The sequence below is a fragment of the Sceloporus undulatus genome, chromosome 5 (assembly GCF_019175285.1).
Source record: "Sceloporus undulatus isolate JIND9_A2432 ecotype Alabama chromosome 5, SceUnd_v1.1, whole genome shotgun sequence".
Taxonomy (NCBI): domain Eukaryota; kingdom Metazoa; phylum Chordata; class Lepidosauria; order Squamata; family Phrynosomatidae; genus Sceloporus; species Sceloporus undulatus.
In genome coordinates, this window is record NC_056526.1 from 163,683,209 (window position 1) to 163,704,959 (window position 21,751).

At 38.8% G+C, this 21,751-nt stretch overlaps 1 protein-coding gene across 1 annotated transcript in view; it reads right to left on the bottom strand.

Moving 5' to 3' along the window:
- Positions 1-21,751, bottom strand: part of ANK2 (ankyrin 2) — a 198,655-nt gene that overhangs the window by 26,631 nt on the left and 150,273 nt on the right. The window contains exons 31-36 of the mRNA XM_042470313.1: positions 18,590-18,818; positions 16,701-16,826; positions 15,233-15,355; positions 10,837-10,858; positions 2,784-8,744; positions 1,293-1,367 (exon numbers count right to left, since the gene is read on the bottom strand). Coding sequence (XP_042326247.1) covers positions 1,293-1,367; positions 2,784-8,744; positions 10,837-10,858; positions 15,233-15,355; positions 16,701-16,826; positions 18,590-18,818 — 6,536 coding nt within the window. The remainder of the gene's footprint in view (positions 1-1,292; positions 1,368-2,783; positions 8,745-10,836; positions 10,859-15,232; positions 15,356-16,700; positions 16,827-18,589; positions 18,819-21,751) is intronic.

A 21,751-nucleotide genomic window follows, 5' to 3' on the forward strand; every position in this document is an offset into this window, starting at 1 on the left:
CACTACAGGTGCCCATGTGGCGCCACACATGTGTACGCACCATCATAGCAAATAAAAGGATTTAACCTTATGCAGTTTTCCCCATATGCTGGGGGTGGTGGTCTGGAATGGATCCCCTGTGTATAGGAAGGGGCCACTGTATATTACTTGGCTTGTCACAAACATATTTCGTATACGAAAAGTGTAATTTATACAGAAAATACTTTAGAAACTGAAGTTACTTTTAAAAATACTTTTGTTTCAAGTGGAGCTACAAGGTCCTGAATTATAAAGAATATCTGAACTACATAAGAAATTTATATGTTTTTGCCAATTTATGAGGAGCAGGCAAAAAAATAAAAGCCACCAATACAGAAGAAACCACCAACATTAACAAAGAAGATTATTTTGCCTTTTAATGCACTCATTACCATGAAAAGAATTGAGAAATAGAAACCATGACCAGAAATTGCAATGATGTGAGATACTGTACATAAAAGCCTACCTGCTACATATTTTCTAGAATTAACCAGGGTGGGGTGGGCTAAATATATGAGCACCTTGTTTTAAATATTTTATACATTTCTCTAAATGAAAACATTCCTCAATCTATTGCCAATTATTTTAGGGAGAAAAAAATATCTTCATAAATGATGGGGGGGGGGGGGTCCTGAAATTTTCTGTCACAAGTACTGTATGCTCATTTTTAGCACATACAGGCCTAGAAGGAATAGCATGCCCATCTGTAAATATATATATATAAACCAAACATGTCAACTGAATCTAAACCATCAGGCTGCAGTAAGAAGGACTTATAATTCAAGTTAGGGCCTGAACAGACAGGCCAAAATAAAGCTGCTTTGGGTCACTTTGGAGGTATGCTGTTTAAATGACACACACATCTTAAGAGGCCAGAAGCTGTGCCAAAGCTGCGCTCCAGTCCTTAGGATTTGGTGCAGCTTCCAGCCTCTTAGGACGCATGCATCATTTAAATAGCATACCTCCAAATGACCTGAAGAAGTTTTATTTTGGCCTGTCTGTTCAGGCCCTTAGTTCCTAAACAGATACTAGAAGAAGAATGTCAAATTATACCTTCCTAACGTAATTTTTAAAAAACAAACCTTGCTATAAGGAAACAAAAATAATTGATCTCAATTTTTTCAAAAGTTTTCAAAGTAGCTGTCTGTTCAAAGCATAAAAAAGAAGAAGCTAGAAAGAGAAAATAGGGGTAGGAAGTAATGTTGCCACATTCCTTTCTTTTCCACTCATCCTCCCTTCCTCCTTTTTATCATCCCAAATAGATGGCAGCTTACCTGTCCAGCTAAATCCAAGATGATCAGCAATATGTGCTAGTCTTTCTTCTGTCCTTTCCCGATCATCCTGTTGATCTAAAATAAAGTCAAATAGAATTAACTTTTTAAAAAGGTGATCTACCTCAAGAAAGGAGACTCCATAAAATAAGGCCAGTGTTACCATGTTGTTTAAATGGTGTTGGTGTTTAAAGGGAAACCAAAGGATAGCTTGATAATCTGGCAACACTGGATATACTTATGTACACAGCACTTTATTACCAATGATTGCTCCAACAAGTGCATAATAAGATATTTGAGGCCTTGGAAACACTGCCCTAAATTTTATTTTGAAGCTCCTCTTCTGTTCCCATACATTTAAAATAAAACAAAAACAAAACAGAACAAAGAGAGAGGTACATATTTTTCTGGGGCAAGAAGTGCATTTTTCCATGCCTTTTTTGTTAATGGCAAAGAGCCACCTCTCACACACAACTATGGTTCCAGGTTCAGTTTCTAGTTTCCTTTCAAGTCTCAAATTGTATATTAAGCCAAGCTACTTGCACCATAAAAAGGAATTTCAATCTATTATATCTTCCTGGCACATAAATGTTTAGCCTGGGCTTGCATTTAAATTTTTGCTAGAACTCCCCAATTCTTGTAAAGTAGGCATGGAAAAGTGAGAGCACAATTTTTGAGACTATTTGCATCAAAGCAGCAAGAAAGAATAATTCCAACAGCCAATCTGACACTAGCAAAGTTTGAGTTTTTTGGTTTGTCAGTTCATTCATTTTGGATCTCATGAAAAGCCAGTTAGGAAAGATGATCAACATTCAGTTACCATATTTTTTTTTCTTTACTGCTATTTTACATTGTTATAGGAAGTGGATTTTAAAGTAATGATATGAATATTTGCTCAATAAATTGGATAGGATTAAGTCCATCAATCCAGCACTAAAGCACAGACTTTAATTAATATATGTTGAGGAAAGAGGCAATAAAAATATTTTCCCCAATTGCATTGGCATTTGCTTTTGGCACAGATAAATGGATCTGCATATCCAGAGTTACAATAATCTTACCTGATTTTTCTGTGTCAAAAGTATTTCAGGACAAAAAGATTTGACTAGAGTAAGGAAAAATTAAAAAAAAAACTAAAACTTGCACGGTCAGCTGTACTACAAGTGAAATAATAATGCTGTTAAGTTTGTTAGCATTAAACAACATTAACAAATGTGTGCTTTTTAGAACTAAATTCTATTTTGCTTTTCATAAGCATTTGCAGTGTGCAATCTTGAGATTTTTTTTTCAGGGACAATAAAATTACGGATATAACACAAAACAAACAGAACTGACACAAAACACATTAACAATCACAGAAAGCCTTAAAAAGGAGAAAGAAAGAGAGACAAACCACACACAAGAAGCAAAAGGGAAACAAGAAAAGAAACATCAAGCAAACAATTGCGTTTCATGACATGCGTAGCAAAGGGAATCCCAATGGCTGTCAAATACCTTCAACATGATCAGGGGCATTTTCATCAGGAATACGCTCAATCAGAGTCTCAATGGACTCATCCCAAATGGGCCTGGTGTCAAAGATGTCCTCGGCAACTGACTGCTGGGTCTCAATGGATGGCACATTTTCAATAACCGAAACTTCTAGGGCACTACTACTTTCATCATCTGAAACTAATTCTTGTTCTCTCTCTGACTGTGTAAGTCTATCCACTAACTTGGAAGCTTCATCACTAATCTCTTCAAAGAATTCTATGGAGTTTTTGTAAAGGTCAAAAAAATGTTCCTTACTTTCTTTTGAGGGACTAACAGCACCGTGGGAAGCTGAGGTGTTTCTGCTCTTAACAGGTAACCGTGAAGAAAATATCTTTGGCCGTGCAGTCATCAGCTCATCTGATTCTAACTCAAGCTTCATGTCAACCCCCCTCTCTCTGGTGTCTGCGTCTGCCTCAGCATAACGTCTAGCTTTGACTGAATGCTTAGACTTTGGGTCCGTGGAGGCACTTGCATCAGATTCAGATTTGCTCCTAATGTCTTGTTTCATAGGTAGTGTGCATGTTATGTCAAGGGGTTTAGATGACTCTGGCTTCCAAACTGATGTGTCTGTGTACATACACTCTTGCTCAACTCTTTGGAAAACTGCTTTGACTGGGATTTTAGACTTTGGTGTGGATGGATCATCTTGTGATTCTTCTAGGTTGTTTACCATGCCATCTGAAGGGAGACTTTCTGATTGGTGTAATGAGTGAGGTGTAGAGGGACCTGTCCTGACTGGGATTTTGGATTTGCTTTCAGAAGAAGGCACACTTTCTAGGACAGCAGTAGGGATTTCAATTACAGATTTCTGTTCCTCAGGTGAGGAATCTGGGGAGTCATCATCCTGTTCAGCATAAACAGACCTAGTGACTGTTGAAAAATTTAACTGCACATCAATCACAGTCTGCTCGGGAGATATTGGGCAAGGCACCTGGGAGCTATCTAACATGTCACCTGCGTCAAGAGTAGAAATGGAATCAACATCAGAAGCAGCAGTTTCTTTCTTTGGTGACTTTGAAGATGCTGAAATACCCATTTTTATAGGAATTCTAGATTTAATATCCCCCTTTGTGCTATGTAAGCCACTGGCCTCATCCTCAGATACAGATAGGAGTGAATCGTTTGTATGCATCTCTGCTTTACCCAGTTCAGAAGATGCAGATTGAACTGAGGTTTGATCCTGCTGGAGAGATTCTTGGCCTTCAGCTTCTTTCATTTCTTCAGATAATGATACCTCTTCCTGTGAATGTTCTTCCATTTGGAAAAAGTGTAGGTTTTCATCAGAATAATTCCTCTTGGTCATGTCAATTGCACCACTCCTTGTCATTTCAAATAATTTTCCCTCCTGGAAGAGGAAAGGGTTTTGTTCACTGGTGGGTGTTCCTTCCTCTGTAGGAGTTCTGGCGGGTGTTGTATCAGGTGTAGTACCTTGTGATCTTCTATCTACCATTAAACCAAAGATCTTTTGTTCTTCCTCTTTTACACGTGCCTCAAAAGCATCATCATCTTCACGTATTTGACTCCACTTATCTGAATCCACATCTGTTCTGGTTATGATTACTTGACTGATTATTTTCTCAGCTTCCTCTCTGATATCTTGTAGAGCAGCTTCATCTAATGGTGCAAGGTCTGATGTTGTAGACACTGGCGATGTTATTTTCTGAAAGATATCCACCTGTTTCGATTCTATCTCCACATTGATATCCTCTGAGGTCTGATCCCCACAACCTGCTGATTCTGGTCTATATAGGGATCTTTTTATTGCTATTTCTTCAGTCAATATAGTTTTTTCTTCACCAGAATGACCACCTCTAAATGACATGTCTGTTGTTGTCCTTAAATCAGTTCCTGTACTAATTTCAGTGCTACTAAAAAAATGTTGTGAAGGAACATTTTCATAAGGGCTTGTTATAGGCAGAGCACTACTTTCAGGATTATATTCTACCTTACCTTCACATTCCTCTTCTTGAGTTATAAGAGAAAAAGATTCTCTGGAGTGCTCTGGACTACAACAATCCCTCTCTGCCATCTCAAAATCTTTATCAGTTCCAGCCTTATCACTTCCCAAAGGGGAGTGAACAGGTGGAACAATAGTAGCCAATTCATCATGTTGGGATACACAGCAATGGGCGGTACCAGGCTGACAGGAACCTTCTGCAGTTCCTCCAGTAAATAGATCCCTATGTGGTACACTCTCAGCTGCTGTAGAATCTTTTTCAGAATCATCCTGATGATGTGATGTCACTGAGGTTTCATACAACTCAGCTTCTTTTTGAGCACCATCACCAGCAGAATGGTAGAAAGACTCCTCAGGTGGCATCACAGGGCCATTAGGGCTAACTGTGTCACTCTCATCTGTGCTGTAGCATTTGGACTCGCTGGCTTGTGCTATGATACTAGCATCAGAGGCAAGTGATGTATCTCCAGACATTTTTGTTTCCTCATTTGGTTTATCTGATTCTGTATTATCCTCTTCCGTACTGAATGATTGTTGCTTTAGTTCAATAGGCTGAAACCCTGTTTCTTCAGGACTGGAACTTGAATCCATATTGCAAAGATGGGGTGATGGAGGCTGCACTCTAATTAGAGGCTCCATTAACAGCCCAGAATCAGCTTCTTTTTTCAGCTTTGTTAATTCAGGTTCACTTTCTGAAGAGGAAGAAGACTTTCTAGTGTCAACTGCAGATGTCACTACAGTAGGTATACAACTGTCCCCTGTACTAGTTGAGGATGCAATTTCAGGAGCTTCAGGAGCAGCTTCCAAATCGGAAGCTGAAGCATCATCATCTTGTTTGGAATCTTTTTTATAGTCTCTCTTCTGTTTTGCCTCCTGTTCCAGCTCATCAAACATTTTAACTTTGGTCACCATCTTAAACATTTCTTCTTCTGGTGTGAACCTTTTCTTTGGCTCACCTTCTGGATCATCTTCTGGCTCTTCAATAACTTCAGGAATCACAGCCGACTTCGATATATTTGACAACACCTGTGAATCTGTAATTTTGGGTGTGATTTCATAACTAATTTCCTCAGAGCTTGGAGTCTCAGGTGAAAGAGGGCTTTTCCCTGAACTTTCCATAAGAGATGTTTGTTCTAAGCTGTCATCTTCAGCACTCCCATCTGGATCACGTAACAGTCTTGATCTCACAGGTGTCAGCTCTGGGAAATTCTCTGCTTTGGCAAGGGCAGTCAAAATGGGACCAGGCCCTGGAATAATGCCAGTCTTTGTTTTCTGTTCTACAGGACTGCTTTCAAGAGAATCACGGCAGGGGGATTCTTTGGTAGGACTAGGCTCAAGTGAATCAGGTGTCTTACGTGAGGAATTGTCTTCCAGCACTGGGCTTGCTTCCAGGGAATCTTTATGGCTTATAGCTATGGATTCATCTGCAACTGGACTAAGACCTTCACTGTCATGGCTAGGAAGTGAAAGTGCCAGTCCTCTACTAATGGCATGGTGCTCTAAAGATGCACCCTCAACTTTCTCTAAAGAAGTAGTATATATTTCTGGTAACTCCATTAAATGTCCTTGATCAGCAGCCACAGATAACTCATCCCTGAAAGCATCTTCACTAACTGCAGTTGAGCTAGAATCAATATATTTCCCTATCTCTTCTTTGGAGGCCATGACTTGTTCTTCAGACAAATGATGGGAATGAGACTCTGAGATCTTTGTGATAGCTTTTAGGTCTTGGTCAGCAACAGTCTTTTCACTTTCTTTTGGAGAAAGTCCCTTTGGTGACTGAGTCTCTGCTGTTCTCTGTACTGCACTGGCTAGTTCTGTGTCTTCCATCTGGTCAGCAATTTCTGTTTTCTTTGGTGAGAATGAGAGACTCTCAGGGCTTGTTTCTGGTGTTTCAGCCAAGCCCTCATGCTTATAACTTTCCTCTGAGCTGATCTGAGGGGTTCCATCAAGCAGGCTACCAATTGGAGAATTGGCTATACCTTCATGTTTAAGGCTTTCTGAGCTGCCATCCAAAGCACCACTTTGCAAGGAGAGAGTGGGCAAAAACCCATCTTTCACATATTCTGATGGAAATGTAACATTGAATGGACTGGTCAGAACTTGATCTAAGTGAAGCTCACCTTCCTCAGTAATTGAAATGTTCCGGAACTGTTGATATTTGTCATTGTCCTCAAGCTCTTCTTTTATGACATCGGAAAAATCTGTTGATGTCTTTCTGTCTGGACTGATCTGGAGGTCAGTGTCCCCTTGGTCATCAATGGTCAAGGCCACTTCCTTAGAACTTTCATCAGCAGCAACTGGAGAAATTTTTGTTGTAGTTTTATTACTCTGCAGTTTTACCTGCTGTGTAACTAAATCTTTCTTCAGAGTTATATCCTTTGCCTCTTTTTTCAACTGCAAACCTGTTTCTGCCTGAGGTTCCTGGCCCCGTTTGCTTTTGGGGCTGTCTTTTTTGTGTATCTCTCTATGTGGAAAGGCTTGCTTCTTTTCACTCTCTGTCTGAGCAGTTCCTTTCTTAGCTGGCTCTTTGTCAATGGCCTGCTGTTTCTGCTTTATAGATTTATGCTCAAAAAGTCCAGCCTTATGCTTTGAGGGATCTTGACCTGACTGGAATGCTTTCATCAATTCACGAACAGACATAGTCTCTTCAAGTCTTTCTGTTTTGGAAGATGGTGAAACAGGTGGCTTCTTAGTTGTGGGCGAAACAGGGGGCTTCTTCGTAGTGGGAGAAACAGGAGGCTTCTTAGAAGTAGGAGAAACAGGTGGTTTCTTAGCTGTGGGAGAAACAGTTGGCTTCTTAGTTGTGGGAGAAACAGCTGGTTTCTTGGCAGAGGGAGAGGAGAGTTTAGATTGAGAGGGAGAAGCTGGAGTCTTTGAGGAAGAGGGGGAAGCTAGAGTCTTTGAGGAAGAGGCAGAAGCTGGAGTCTTTGAAGCAGGGGGAGAAGCTGGTGCCCTTGATTTGAAAATAATTTTCTTAGCTTGTGATGGTTTTGTAACAGACTTCTCAGCTGTCCCTTCTTTCCCAGGGGCCCGGACAGGCAATTTTGAGCGTCCTTTCTGCTCATCTTCCACACGCTTCTGAAGGGCTTTCACTTTATCTTTGATTGAACCAATAGGAGTCTCTTCTATAACAGGAGACACAGCAGTTGCCTTGGCAGGCTCTGCAGGGGGTAAACCCAGTTTTTCATCTAATGACTCTTCAGAGCTGAATTTAGTTAGTCCTGAAGGTTCTTCTTTTTCTTGGGCTTCTTCATCCTTTGCCTTTTGTTTATCTTTTAATTTTTTTCTAACAGGCTTTTTAATTTCCAAGGTAGGTCTGTGTTGCCTTTGTTTTCCTTTGTCTCCCTCATCTGTTTCAGACCCTCTGCTTAGAACAACCGCTTCAAATTTCTCTCCTACTATGTCTTCTTGAACTTTCTTTGGATGCATTTCATTCAAAGACACAAAAGCCTTTAGATCCTCACTGAGGTAATCTATCATTCCAGCCATATCTTTTGCTTCTCTTTCTATTTTTCCTTTTCCTGTTCTTAATTCTGTACAAACAGGCTCAGTGACTTCTGAAGGAACATTCTGCTTGGCTTCTTCAATTTCTTCATCACTTAAAATAACCCATTCTTCTTCTACCAATTCTCTTCCTGAGCTGGATCTCTGAAGAACTGGTTCTTCTTTGAGGCAGCTTCCACTTCTAAGAATTTCATTTACTTTTTCCAAGTCCTCTTTTACTCTTTCCACAATTTCAAAGGGCTCTCCAGGCTCTTCATCAGAAGATTTTGCAAGATCTTTCACCTTAATGGAGCCTGGCTTTTCAGAAGAGTCTGTTGTCAGGATGGCAGTCATTTTAATCAAATCTTGTTTCATCTCAGAGACTTCTGACAGCAAGTCTGGACTGGCTAGGACAGGAACTTCATTGACAAGGTGACTTTTCAGGATAGATGTTTCTGTAGATTCCGTTTCATCATCATCTTTGATGCAAATGGGGAAAAACATTGAAAATAAATGGAAATCAAAAATAGAGATTCAAAAAACTTAATCAGGACTGTAATGACTGTCTTTGATTGCAGCAGTAGGAGGGTCAACAAAATGGTCTGGGTATGGTGGATCCACAAATCTGAGGGTGAAAAAAAAGCAAAGCAAAGCTAACAGGGAAAAAAATTGAAAAGGAAAAGTGGGCTGGAAATAACTTGCTTAATCTCTGTGGTACAGCACACCCACACATACAACACCAAAGCTTTTATAAACCAAGGACAACACAAAAACATAGGTAAGGATAAAAAGAAATAGTGGAGTTTACACAAAGATAGGCATCTCAAGATTGTTTAGATGTTACAGATCAATGTTCAAATAAAAACAGAACAAAGGGAAGTGGGAGGGAAAGATTGTAATTGGTTGACAGTTGATCTCCTCAAAGAGAAAGCCAGTGGTAGCAAACTTCAGAACTATAATTAAATTGGTAGATGTAAAGTTTTGTTCAGTAAACAAAGTAAAAAAAAACATTCAATTGTACAGTGCCCTACTGTGAATGAAATACATTGATATCTGAGGTAGCTGCAAACCGGCATTTCATCTAAGGGGAATCTAACATCCAAATGATGGTGCACAAACACACACACACACACACACACACACACACACACACACACACTTTTATTTCAAGAGGCATGGTCCTTTCCTTGGAACAACCTCATTATTCAAACAAATAATGAATAAATCAAGAGAAAGTAATGTTTAATGATAATAATGGAAGAACAACTGGGAAGTTAAATTTAAACAGTGACTATCTCAACCAAGAATACAAACATTGGAGAAAAGTGTAATGAATGACAACCAAAAATATTCACACAAGGCATGTCCACACAGACACAAACATACACACAATATACATGTAAGCCAAGTTATTTCCATGCAAAGCAAAGCTGTTGCATACATTGCAGGGTAAGTATCCTTATATTAGAAACAAAACAAAACAAAAATCTAGAAGATTATAAATGGAAAAAGCATAAAAACCATATGTAACATACTATGGTGAAGTATTAATTATTTTCTAAGGGCAATATATCATGTTTCTGGTTATGAAATATTTTAGATTGTGGCAAGAAATATGAAGAAATAACACATAGAGTACAATTCATTTCAGAGAAATTACAAAATTTGGACATTTCTTTCCTTTCTGCTGTACAAAATGTTTTATCGTTTCTTATATGCAGAATGGCATAGGCTTAAAACTATGCAATTATGATTCAACAAAAGCCAGACATGAGACTCATAGATGAAAAAAAGCAGATAAAAATCTTGGGGCAAGGCGGTACCCTGACCAGAGAAATGCTTCAATCCTGTATCCTGTTCAAACAGATAGCAGGATGTGCTATATTAACAGTAAGATTCCATCTTATCCCCATGTCTGCTACTAACAGATGAAACCTGTTTCACATATCTGTTTGTAGCCTGTTTTGCACAGCTGCTGTTCCTGGTTTTTATCGTTCTGTTCCCCATTCTGCTCCACTACCAACTGAAGACATAATAATTCTAGCTAAAAACTGGGAAATAAACATGGTTTCAAGAAATACTTCACCAGAGTATGTGGGGGGATTGGGGTTGGGGTTAGAGTATGGATCTTTGTTATTTAAAACAGTATCCCTTTTTATATACACATTCATGCATGTTGCATGTAGAATTGTGGTAATTACTTTAGGTAGTTTTATTTTTAAAGGTGATACTGTAGTTGATTTGTACAACACAATGACTTTTTGTCAACAGAAATACATAAAAAGAAAACAAATCATAACATGAGGTTTTATATGAGACTAATAGCAATAGCAGGGTCATCAGGGATGTCAAAAGAAAAGGGAATGCTTAGATGAACTGTCTTAGTACTTTAAGTTCAATTATTAGTATAAAGTTAAATAAGTAAAACATTTCTTCTAAAAGCAGTATTATTGCATTTCTCTATTTCAAAACATGAATATTGTGGAAATTAGAGCTGTCAATCTCTCTCATGCTTAACTTTAACATTAGACAACTTTGGTACGTATGATTACATTTTTATTAAAATCTTACGTTTTTCTGATGTCATCTCAGTCTGAAAGAAAACACAGAATAAAACAGTTACAGTATCTCTTAGTTAAAATAACTACTGGAATGTGTTACCAGAAACACTACCTAAGCTAAAGTGGATTCAGTTTAGTGTTGTTATGTACAAATGAAACTCACAGCTCAGTCATAAGTATGCTTAGAAGTCATTCAAGGTTGACAGTCTTCCTCATTGGCATGCTTAAGACAGCAGCTTAATTGTTCAGACCAAAGGAATTCAAATTGAATGCCTTTAAATGAGTGCTGAAACTGGGTGGTATATTTTTTGCATTACTAGAATGTACAGCTAATACATTGTAAATTTATTACATTTATGATGAATGTTAGTATTTAAAATAGTAGCCATTAAAAGTGATGTTGAGAAATTATCAACAAAATAGAAGTAGCAACTAGATTATTCATGTTCTTAATTTATAAAAAGTTCCAGAAGAGTAGCAGCAAAAAGTGGGAACACTGGCAGTCAAAGATAACCCGATTATACATTTGTAAGCTTAAGACTGGAATTTTATTTTAAAATCAACTGGTATCTATGGTTTATATCCTTGGGACTAATTTGTTGGGTCTCATATTCAGTTCTGGAAAATAATAAAAACTGGATTAATAGAAAAATTTTGATTTGTTATGATTATATTATTATTATAACATAAAAACGCATGGAAGATTAGAGTTAGAGGCTGCTGAGCTCCAATCCATTTGTAAGTTCCACTCAATCTTCAGAGATTTGAATAGGGATAATGGTGACTTTTCAGACTACATTTATTAATTGGCTTACTTAGTAGAACAATGTTCAAACCTGTATCTGTATTAGTCTGTTTTGAGAACAAAAAGGGAAGGAAAAAGCAGTCTTTTGGCACTTCTAAAACTAATCTGTTTGTTTCAGCGTAAGTTTTCATGGGCTACAGTGGTTAGTTTTAAAGATACATATTTTTCCTTTGGTATTAGTACCAGAATGTGTTATCAGCAACAGTTTTATGAATAAACAGTGTTAACTAACATAACTCTTTCTTATGAACTCACTGTCTACAGTCTTAATTGCAATCGTAAATTTTGGTGTGCTTTAGACTTTCAAATCATTCATTACTTAAGATGACCCTAAAGTGAAACCATCACAGGGTTTTCTTGTCAAGATTTGTTAAGAGGTGTTCGGCATGGCCTTTCTCTGAGAATCAGAATGTGTGACTTACCTAAGGGTTTTCTTGGCTGAGCAGGGATTCTAACTATCCTTTCCTAGAGTCCCAGTCCATCATTCAAACCACTATATCACACAGCTCTCTACAATCATAGGTTTGTTATTGTGTGTCTTCAAGTAGATTCAACTGATGTAGACTTACGGTGACCCTACCATGGGGTTTTCTTGGCAATACTTATTCAGAGGGGATTTGCCTTTGCCTTCCTCTGTGGCTGAATTAGTATAACTTGCTCAGGATGACCCACTGGGTTTCCATGGCCAAGCAGGGATTTGAACCCTGGTTTCCAGAGTTATAGTCCAATGCTCAAACCACAACACCACACTGGCTTACACAATATACCTTGAGTTCTAAGGGTATGTTTGTGTATGTGTATGCATTTTATTTTTATGATTTTTACATTTGAAACACAATTGAACATGGCATCAATTAAAACTAATGCCTGCTTTCACAATTTCAAATATAAAAAATATTCCTAATGAAATCTTTTAAACATGGTATTTCTTTTGCTAGAAATTTCAAAACACTGGCTTTGATTGGACATAATGCTAAATTATGTTTTAGTGCAGGAATATTCAGCTTGGGAAGTGCCTGCCCTTTGCCTACCTCTGATGTAGTGTTTTGTGAATGAGTCTCATGTTTTTCAACCTCCCACCCCTCTGCCATGGTTGTGAAGAATCTTTTCTTTCTATTGTTGCTTAATTGTATTTTAGCATTATGACTTGAGCCTAAACTATGGTTAATCTTGAACATGGTTTACTGAAACAATTCAATTTCATAAAACACCATTTGAAATTGGTTTGTGTCATTACACCAATCGAGATTAACCATAATTTGTTCATATTCTGATGCAATGCTAAACTGTAATTAGTTAAAATCAGAGGTAGCAGCTACTGTTCTAAGAGTAGTACTATAGTAGTACTATAGATTCAAGGCTCCTTCATGTAATACTAAATGAGGGGAGGGGACCACATTGGCTGGCCAGCCTGCAACCCTTCAGGGGCCCATCTTTTGTCCACTATGGCCAACACTATGTCTACCATTATGATGATGGCAGAGGCTGTAACAAACATCCAACTCTGATAACAACTTGAACAGAAGAATACCAGAGTGTCATCCAATAACAGATCCCTGTTCTATCACATTTCAAAATGTGTTAGGACTGTTTTATTTTCTATTGTGCTGCTCACTGCAGCAGACACACTTCCACCACTGCAGTTTCTGTTGGCCAGTCTGATGATGGCGGACACAAAAAAGAGGGAATCCAGGGTAGCCCAATACCTATATGGTGTATGTTTGCTAAACCATACTTCAGTGCTACAGCAGAACAAGGCCAGTAACTTTGTCATCTGTCATCCAAAAATGGCATAACCATTTTTATATTTATTTGTGACAAATAAAGAGTTCTGATTCATTCAAAAAGTCTTACAGTTTATGATCAAGATTCTGTATTTTACTGACCTGCTCTAAGTAAATATAAGGCAAAAGCATATGGTGAAATTCAAAACAGGCATATGTACTGTGGTTGGTCTGCCTCCCATCTCACACTACCCATTAAAAAGCTATTCATGACACCTGAGAGTCTATCTTTAGCTCTGTGTGGTCAAGTGAGGAGGAGAGGATTGCTGACCCTTTCTCTAGGCTAACAAGGCTATTTGGCCCACAGTCACAGTAATTTTACAGTATACTAATCTATTAACAAAATTACCTCTTCTTCCTGTTCTTGATCTGATTCTGATTCCTTTAAGCCCAATATGTCATGCAAGAAAAGAGAGAAACAGAGCAAGGAAAGAGAGGAGGCAGTTAAAGGACAAGAATGATTTCTGGTCATATTCAACTGGCAAGAGTACAAAACGAACACAATTTTTGCACTTTTCCCTGAGGAGGAAAAAAAGGGGAACACAATAATCAGTTCAATTTAGAAAAGCTAGGGACTAAAATGATTTTTTTAAACAAAGTCTACTCATAAATGTTGGCATTTTGCTGATTAATAATGCCTATTAATCCAGGTTACCTACAGGATCACCTCCTTCCATATAATCCACCCCATATACTCAGGTCCTCTGGTGGACATTTACTCCAGTCAGACTAGGCTGGCAACTGTCAGCCAGAGGACTTTTTCTTCAGCCACCCCTAGACTCTGGAATAATCTGCTAGAAGACATTCAACAGCTGAATACACTGTACAGATTTAAAACAGCATTGAAGACCAGTCTCTGACAGAGGGTTTCTCCAGATGAAATGGTGAATTTTAAATGTGGACTGTTTCAAAATGTGTATGTCTTATTGATTTGTTGTTGTTCCCTGCACAATCCATGGGGAGATCCAGGTAAGAAATAAACATAATCACCATCACCACCATCATCACCATCATCAGACCTGGAACATTGTTGTTTAGGCACCAGGTCTGAATCCAGAATGTGTTTGAAAAGTCTCCTGTTGCTTCACTGAGAGTGCATCTACAATTTAGAAATGAGGTCGTTTGTGTTGTAGTTCCATCCTACACAAACCTGGGATTTGTACAAGTTCATTAACCCTCTTTATCAAAAAGTTCTGGTGCCTCACAAAACTATTCTGTAGGATGGAACCATGGCAGTTAAAGTAGTGTCAAACTTCATTATTTCGACAATGTAGATGCAGCCTAAATGATTAACCAATGAAAAGTGTAATGTGCAAAAGGGGATGATTATAGATCATTTTGTAGAAGGAAAAGAAGGCCATAAAAGAAAACTCAGATATTGAAGCTATTTTGTGATATTATAAGCATTCTCCTCCAAACATACCAGAATTGAGGCAGAAGTATAATGGGAATTGGTTCTTCCAATACTGCCTGTTGGGATATATAATCCCTTGTATTATATTTTTGTTATATGCCTTCAAGTAAACTCTGATATATGGTGATGCTATCATAGGCCCATTCTGCACAGGCGTAAAGTACATCCTGTGGACATACTAGGGTTAGGGAAAGTGTGTGCCTTATGCACGCACCTAACCCTAATACATCCCCAGGATGTACAAAATGGCGGCGCCCGTTTTGTGACCCCAAAGTATAACAGTGGATTATAAAAAAATGGCAAGTAGATTATAAATTGTGGTGCAATAAAGAACAGCTCGCTCATATTTTTAGGTATCAGTTCAGTAAAAGAGCAACATTCCTGTCTCTGTATTGTGAAATACCTTTGTGTAAACTGGTAATGTGATATTCAGATTGCAGATAGCTTGATGCACTAGGCCTCGTGATGATTTGGGTTCCTTCATGAAAGACAAGCGTCCACAAGGTTCTTGAGTTGTGTCCCGAACCTAGTGCATAAAAATGGAAGAGCTGTAAAGCCATAGATTATGAATGCATCCAAAGAGGATGAAAAGATTTTCATGATCCATATCTACAAGCCTCTGGAAATGGGAAAACCATTTTAAATATCAAGTTGTGTAAATTGATCAGATAACCACAGATCTAAAATAAAGTCATATTTATCCATAGCCCTGACAGCCTTGCTGGAAACTTCAAGTGGGTTAAAAAGGGGGGGGGGAGGGGTGCTGGAATCTATTTATCTGTGACATTTTATCCATGACAAGTGGATACCACTACATTTCAAGGGACAGTATCACAGAGAATGTGTACATTGAGGAAGGAGGGAGTAAAGCATGGGGGCTGCATGGTGTTCCCAAGTCATTTTTTGCCCTCCAAGGGCACTCTCTCCGAAATACTCACACAAATTCCATTTGCAAAAAAAAGACCAAACTCTCCTTTTATTTGTTGTTTATTTATTTTATTGTTGCTGTGTGCCTTCAAACCTTTTTGGAGTTACGGTGACCCTAAGCTGAACCTATCACAGGGCCTACTTGACAAGATTATGTTCAAAGGAGGTTTGTCTTCATTTCCATTGGAGGCTGGGAGTGTGTGACTTGCCCAAGGTCACCCAATGCACTTCCGTAGCTGAGCAGGGATTAAAACCCTGATCTCCATAGTCATAGTCTAATACTCAAACCATTACACCACACTGGTTCTCATTTACTTCCTGCCTTTCACTTAATATGGGGCACAATGTAGATGATTGATAGATTAAACTGATAACAGCTAAAAAACATTCATTAAAATACAAAGATATTTTAAAAACAAGTATATGATCCTGTAATAAACAGCACAAATTTTAAAAATTTAAAACCATATAAAATGTAGTAAAGTGAATAAGAGTACAATAACCCCCTCCTGGCTCATTAAAAAACCTTATTGGGACTGGCCATCCAATATTACCTGACTTAGGACATGTAGTCCTAAATCAGATGATGTGATGCAGAAGATGTGACCAAACTGTCCATCATAGCCCTAGATGATTTTGGGAGCAGGCCATTTTTTTATTAAAATTTGAGGTGGATGAGAATGTGGAGTATTATTATTATTATTATTATTAACCTTTATTTATAAAGCGCTGTAAATTTACAGGGACAAAACTGAGATATTTTGGTCCCCGCAGGAGGCCATACAACCTCCAGTCAATGAATGTTTGTTGCAATGGTCTACATCAAACACCTGACTTTGAATGGATGTGTATGCAAAACATCTCTCCTGACCCATGATGATTAATGTTCTCAACAGTTACCCCACAATAAAGCCAAAGTCCCAATATAGACTCCTATACATTACCTTGACAAACAATGGAAGTCTATTTTCTTTGAAGGCATAAAAACTGAATATATGATGTTGGCCACTCTTCGTTAATGGCACTAGATTCCCAAAACAGTCCACATAAATAGGTTTACCTTCTAGTACCTACATATGGTTAAAAAAGAACAAGAATAACTAAATTAATCACGAATGCTATTCTTATAACCCTTTATAGTGACTAAACTAGAATTCTTTAGTAGCCTTATGGAGTTCCTAGAATGCAATAACTCCACATTATACTATGATTTATGTCTTGTTAAATAGTATCTGCTATCATTTTCTTTTAAAAATGTAAACTAATAACTTTTCTGTCCTGGTCCTAAACCGTGTTTGTCATCAGTAATGGACTGGATGAGGGCAAACAAGTTGAAACTTAATCCAGACAAGACAGAAGTGCTCCTGGTCAATCGGAAGGCAGATCAGGGAATAGGGATCCAGCCTGTGTTAGATGGGGTCACACACCCACCCACCCCCCCATGAAGAAACAGGTTCACAGTTTTGGGGTACTCCAAGTTGACTGATTTTTTTTTAACCTGGAGGCCCACGTCTCTGCTAGGAGTGCTTTCATGCATTTAAAACTTTTGCGCCAGCTGCACTCATTCTTTGAAATGCCATATCTAGCCACTGTGGTACATGCCTTGGTTACATCCTGTTTGGACTACTGTAATGGGCTGTACATGGGGCTTTGAAGAGTGTTCAGAAAATTCAATTGGTTTAAAGAGCTGATACCAGGCTGCTACCAGGGGCAGATTACAGAGCCCCCCCCCCCCCATGGAACAGCTTAATTGGCTGCCAATTTGTTTCCAGACACAATTCAAGGTGCTGGTTACTACCTGTAAAGCCCTATATGGCTCAGGTCCACACTATTTGGCAGACTGCTTATCCTGGTATGAACTGGTCTGGACTCTGAGATCCTCTGGAGAGGCCCTTCTCTCCATCCCAACACCATCACAAGCACAGTTGATGGGGGACGTGAGAGAGGGCCTTCTCAGTGGCTGATCCTAGACTCTGGAACTCCCTACCCAGGGAGATCAGAATGACTCCCTCCTTGATCACCTTCCGCCGACAGGTTAAAACCTACCTGTTCAGACAGGCTTTTAAGGAATTGCTATAAGGACAGGCTGGGATATTGTACCATTTTAATAAATTTGATACAGTTTTATATACAATCGGCCCTTCTTATACATGGATTTTTTTATACACAGATTCAAGCATCCACAGTTTGAAAATGTTTCAAAAAAGTATAAATTTCAAATATCAAACCTTGATTTTCCATTTTTTATAAGGGACACCATTTTGCTATGTCATTATATTTAATGGGACTTGAGCGTACACGGATTTTGTTATACACGGGGGATCTTGAAACCAAACCCTAGTGTATAACAAGGGTCCACTGTATATATAGTTTTATCTTTTTAAAATGTGTTTTATTCTTTTTATAACTATCTGTTTTAATATTGTAATAATTTAATTCCTTTTTAATGTATTTTAATTGTACTTTTTTAATGTTGTGAAGCCTCTGGGAAAAGAGTGAGATACAAATATAATAAATTTAAGATAGTGGTGCGGTCAAGAAAACAGAACAGGTCTAATGTTTGTGCCATGGTACTGATTTGGACTGGTAATTCCTAAGGGCTCTCATTTTCTCAAGATAAAGATATGCCAATACAATCACGCATTTAACATTCCACCTATGCAAATATGGTTATGCATTTAACATATTGTTTGTTTTGTTCCTAATGCTGAAAAGGAGGTATTTTTGTCCTTCATTCTGCTTCTCATTTCTGAACCCAAAAGGAAGTGGAAAGTATAGCTTTAGAAATATATAATTTAATGAAGAATTAGTGTTGTATGCTCTTATACAATACCTCAACATCCCGGCTTCGAGCAACTTCAGCAAAGTTTTCTTGTTGTTCTAATGTTTTATCAACCTTATCATCTGTCATGCAGAAGCATCTTAGTCGGGCTTCTATGGGATCCTGAGATTTGGCAAATACTACAAATTTGGCCATGTAGGGAACACAAATGATCTCTCTATACACTTGAGATGCAAAGGTAACAGATTCCTGTATTTGTCGACAATCTATCAACCAAAACCTGAAATTGTAGAAACAATTAAAATAGTTACAAAATAAGGTCAACCAATGTGAAAAAGCAAATCAGAATTTGTGAAAGAAGTCCAGAAATCACAACATAGTACTGATTCCACATATTTTATAATGGTTGATAGAAATACTTGATGGCAACAGTTTCAGCACAGAGGCTGGAAACTTTATACATCTGGGCAAAAACTTCTAGCATGTCCCAAAGGTTCCTGGGAGATATAGTCCCAAAAATTAATATTTACAAACTAAGTTTGAAATTCTGCACTAGGTATAAAATAGGCTTCTGGACTCTAGACTAGATTTGTTTGTATGCCAAAGAGGTCCATTCCCTCCTGTCTTCCATTCTGGTGTTGTCCTGTTTGGACAACACATATACCAAATCCAGTTCTGCTGCGGCCAGTCTGAATGGCATCTGGTACATTTTGCACCAGAACTGGGGTTTAACAGCCTTAATATGAATTTTTATAAACTTACCTGGATCTTCCACTGCGTCACCAGGAACCCAAACCCTATATAGTCCTCCCTCCATGTTTGTGGCTCTGACTTTTGCGGACTTGATTATCCATGGATTTTATTAATATGTTCTCTCTGGAAATATCTAGGTCCTCCAGCGCAACTCTGTGGTCAGCTTTAACCAAAAGTCGTGCTGAGGAACCTAGAGATTCCTAGAGAGAACACTCCATTAGGCATTTGTAGCTCCTCCAATGCAATTCTGTGGTCATTGCCTGGCAGATGTTGACCACAGATTTGCACTGGAGGACCTAGAGATTCCTAGAGAGATGTTCTCTCAGGTAAAAACATAGTGTTTCTGTTATTTTTCTGGCAGGCCTTTCCCAAACAGATACTCAGCCACTAGAAAAAATATCTAATTGTTGGACCTGATCTTCTGCTGTATCTACTATTATTTTATTGTGTATTATTTTAAGTTATGTTTTATATTGCAAATTATTTAATGACATTTTAAGGAGGGTAGCATTGCTGTATACGGATTGTGTATTTTATGGTATAAGCCACCCTGATTGTGATAAAAATAAATATTATTACTATTACTACTACTACTACTACTACTACTACTATTCCAGGAAGATCTGGAGGCCTCTGTTTCTGCACCATAGTGGCAGTGTACATGACCATGCTGCTGAGCTCTCAGGCATGTCTGCCACCACCATGGCTCACTCATTCTTGAAATCAGATTGAAGTACCCAACCATGTACTGGGTACCTCATTCTGACCTCAGATGTGAGAGACCCGCTGCAGTGGTGGATGTGCCAGGCCACTTGGAAGGATGTTGATACAGTCTGCCACTGTTGTGCAGAAACAGGAGGCAGGTGGAGGAGCTGTGGAGTATCCTGGACAGTGCAGATAAGGCCTAAGTGCACTATGTGCACTAATATAACAGGGTAATCAATATCATACACAATATTATAGAACATTTAATTTTTTGTAGTTTAATATCATTAGTATTATAGTCAATATTGTATCAAATCAATTTAAATATATTTCAGGTCCATTATATGTAATATCAACAACAATAATAGTAGTAGTAGTCATTTTAAAATTAAGAATTAGTGGAGGATCATACATGTAGCTGGTATTACAACTTTTAAAACACCTCTAGAAACAAAGCAAAGCAAAGCAGAAGGTGTGTGAATTTTGAGCATTTGAAATATTGGGCTAGATTTGGAATTTGCTTTCTACTGAAAGACATGAACAGTATCTCCATCCTGTTTATGAAGATTCCCTTTCCCCAAATCTCAGTGTATTATTTTCAGGGGCTAAAGGGGTTGCCAGGGGAAGGAGTGGTCATGGATATCCCTTTCTGCCAGCACAGTGGCACATGCCTACATCTGGAACTGGCCTTCCAAATTTGGTGAGCATGCCTATGGATGGAGATACAATAAATATGCTGCTCTCTTGATCCCTGTCCTTCTTGGCTGACTGCCCAGGGTGGGAATGCTGTAACATTGTTGTTACAACGTATAATCAATGCATCCTTCAGGGAGGGAAAATTTCCATCAAGTTTAAAGCTAGCGACAGTCAAACCGTTGCTAAAAAACCCCTCCCTAGACCTCCTGGTAAGGAATAACTACAGACCGGTTTCATTGTTGTCATTTCTGGGTAAGGTGATCGAGAGAGCAGTCGCCTTCCAACTCCAAGCAGTCTTGGATGAAACCGATTATCTGGACCCATTTCAAACTGGCTTCAGAGTGGGATATGGAGTTGAGACTGCCATTGTCACCTTAGTCGATGATCTCCGTCTGGGCATCAACAGGGGAAGTGTGACCCTGTTGGTGCTTTTGGACATCTCAGCGGCTTTCGATACCATTGACCACGGTATTCATCTGGAATGCCTGAGAGAGCTGGGCATCGGGGGCACTGCACTCCAGTGGTTCCGTTCCTACCTCTCGGGCAGATTCCAGATGGTGCAGTTGGGGGACACTTGCTCCTCTAAGAGGGAATTCACATCTTGTGTCCCTCAGGGAGCTATTTTGTCCCCCACTTTGTTCAACATTTACATGAAACCACTGGGAGACATCATCCGGAGACATGGGGCGCAGTGTTATCAATATGCTGATGACACCCAAATATGTTTCTCTGTGTCTCCGACTGATGCAGTGACTAAGGATGGCGTCTCTCCTCTGAATGCCTGCCTGGAGTTGGTAATGGGCTGGATGAGGGAAAACAAACTCAGTCTGAATCCAGAGAAAACGGAAGTGCTTGTGATAGGTTCCCCAGGCCCAGGGAAGGAAATTTATCCACCTGTCCTGAATAGGGTCACACTTCCCCTGAAGGACGAAGTTCGCAGTCTAGGAGTACTTCTGGACTTGTCTCTGCAGTTGACATCTCAAGTAGATGCAATGGTCAGAAATGTTTGCTCCTAACTTCGGTTGATACGCCAACTGTGACCCTACCTGGGCGAAAGGG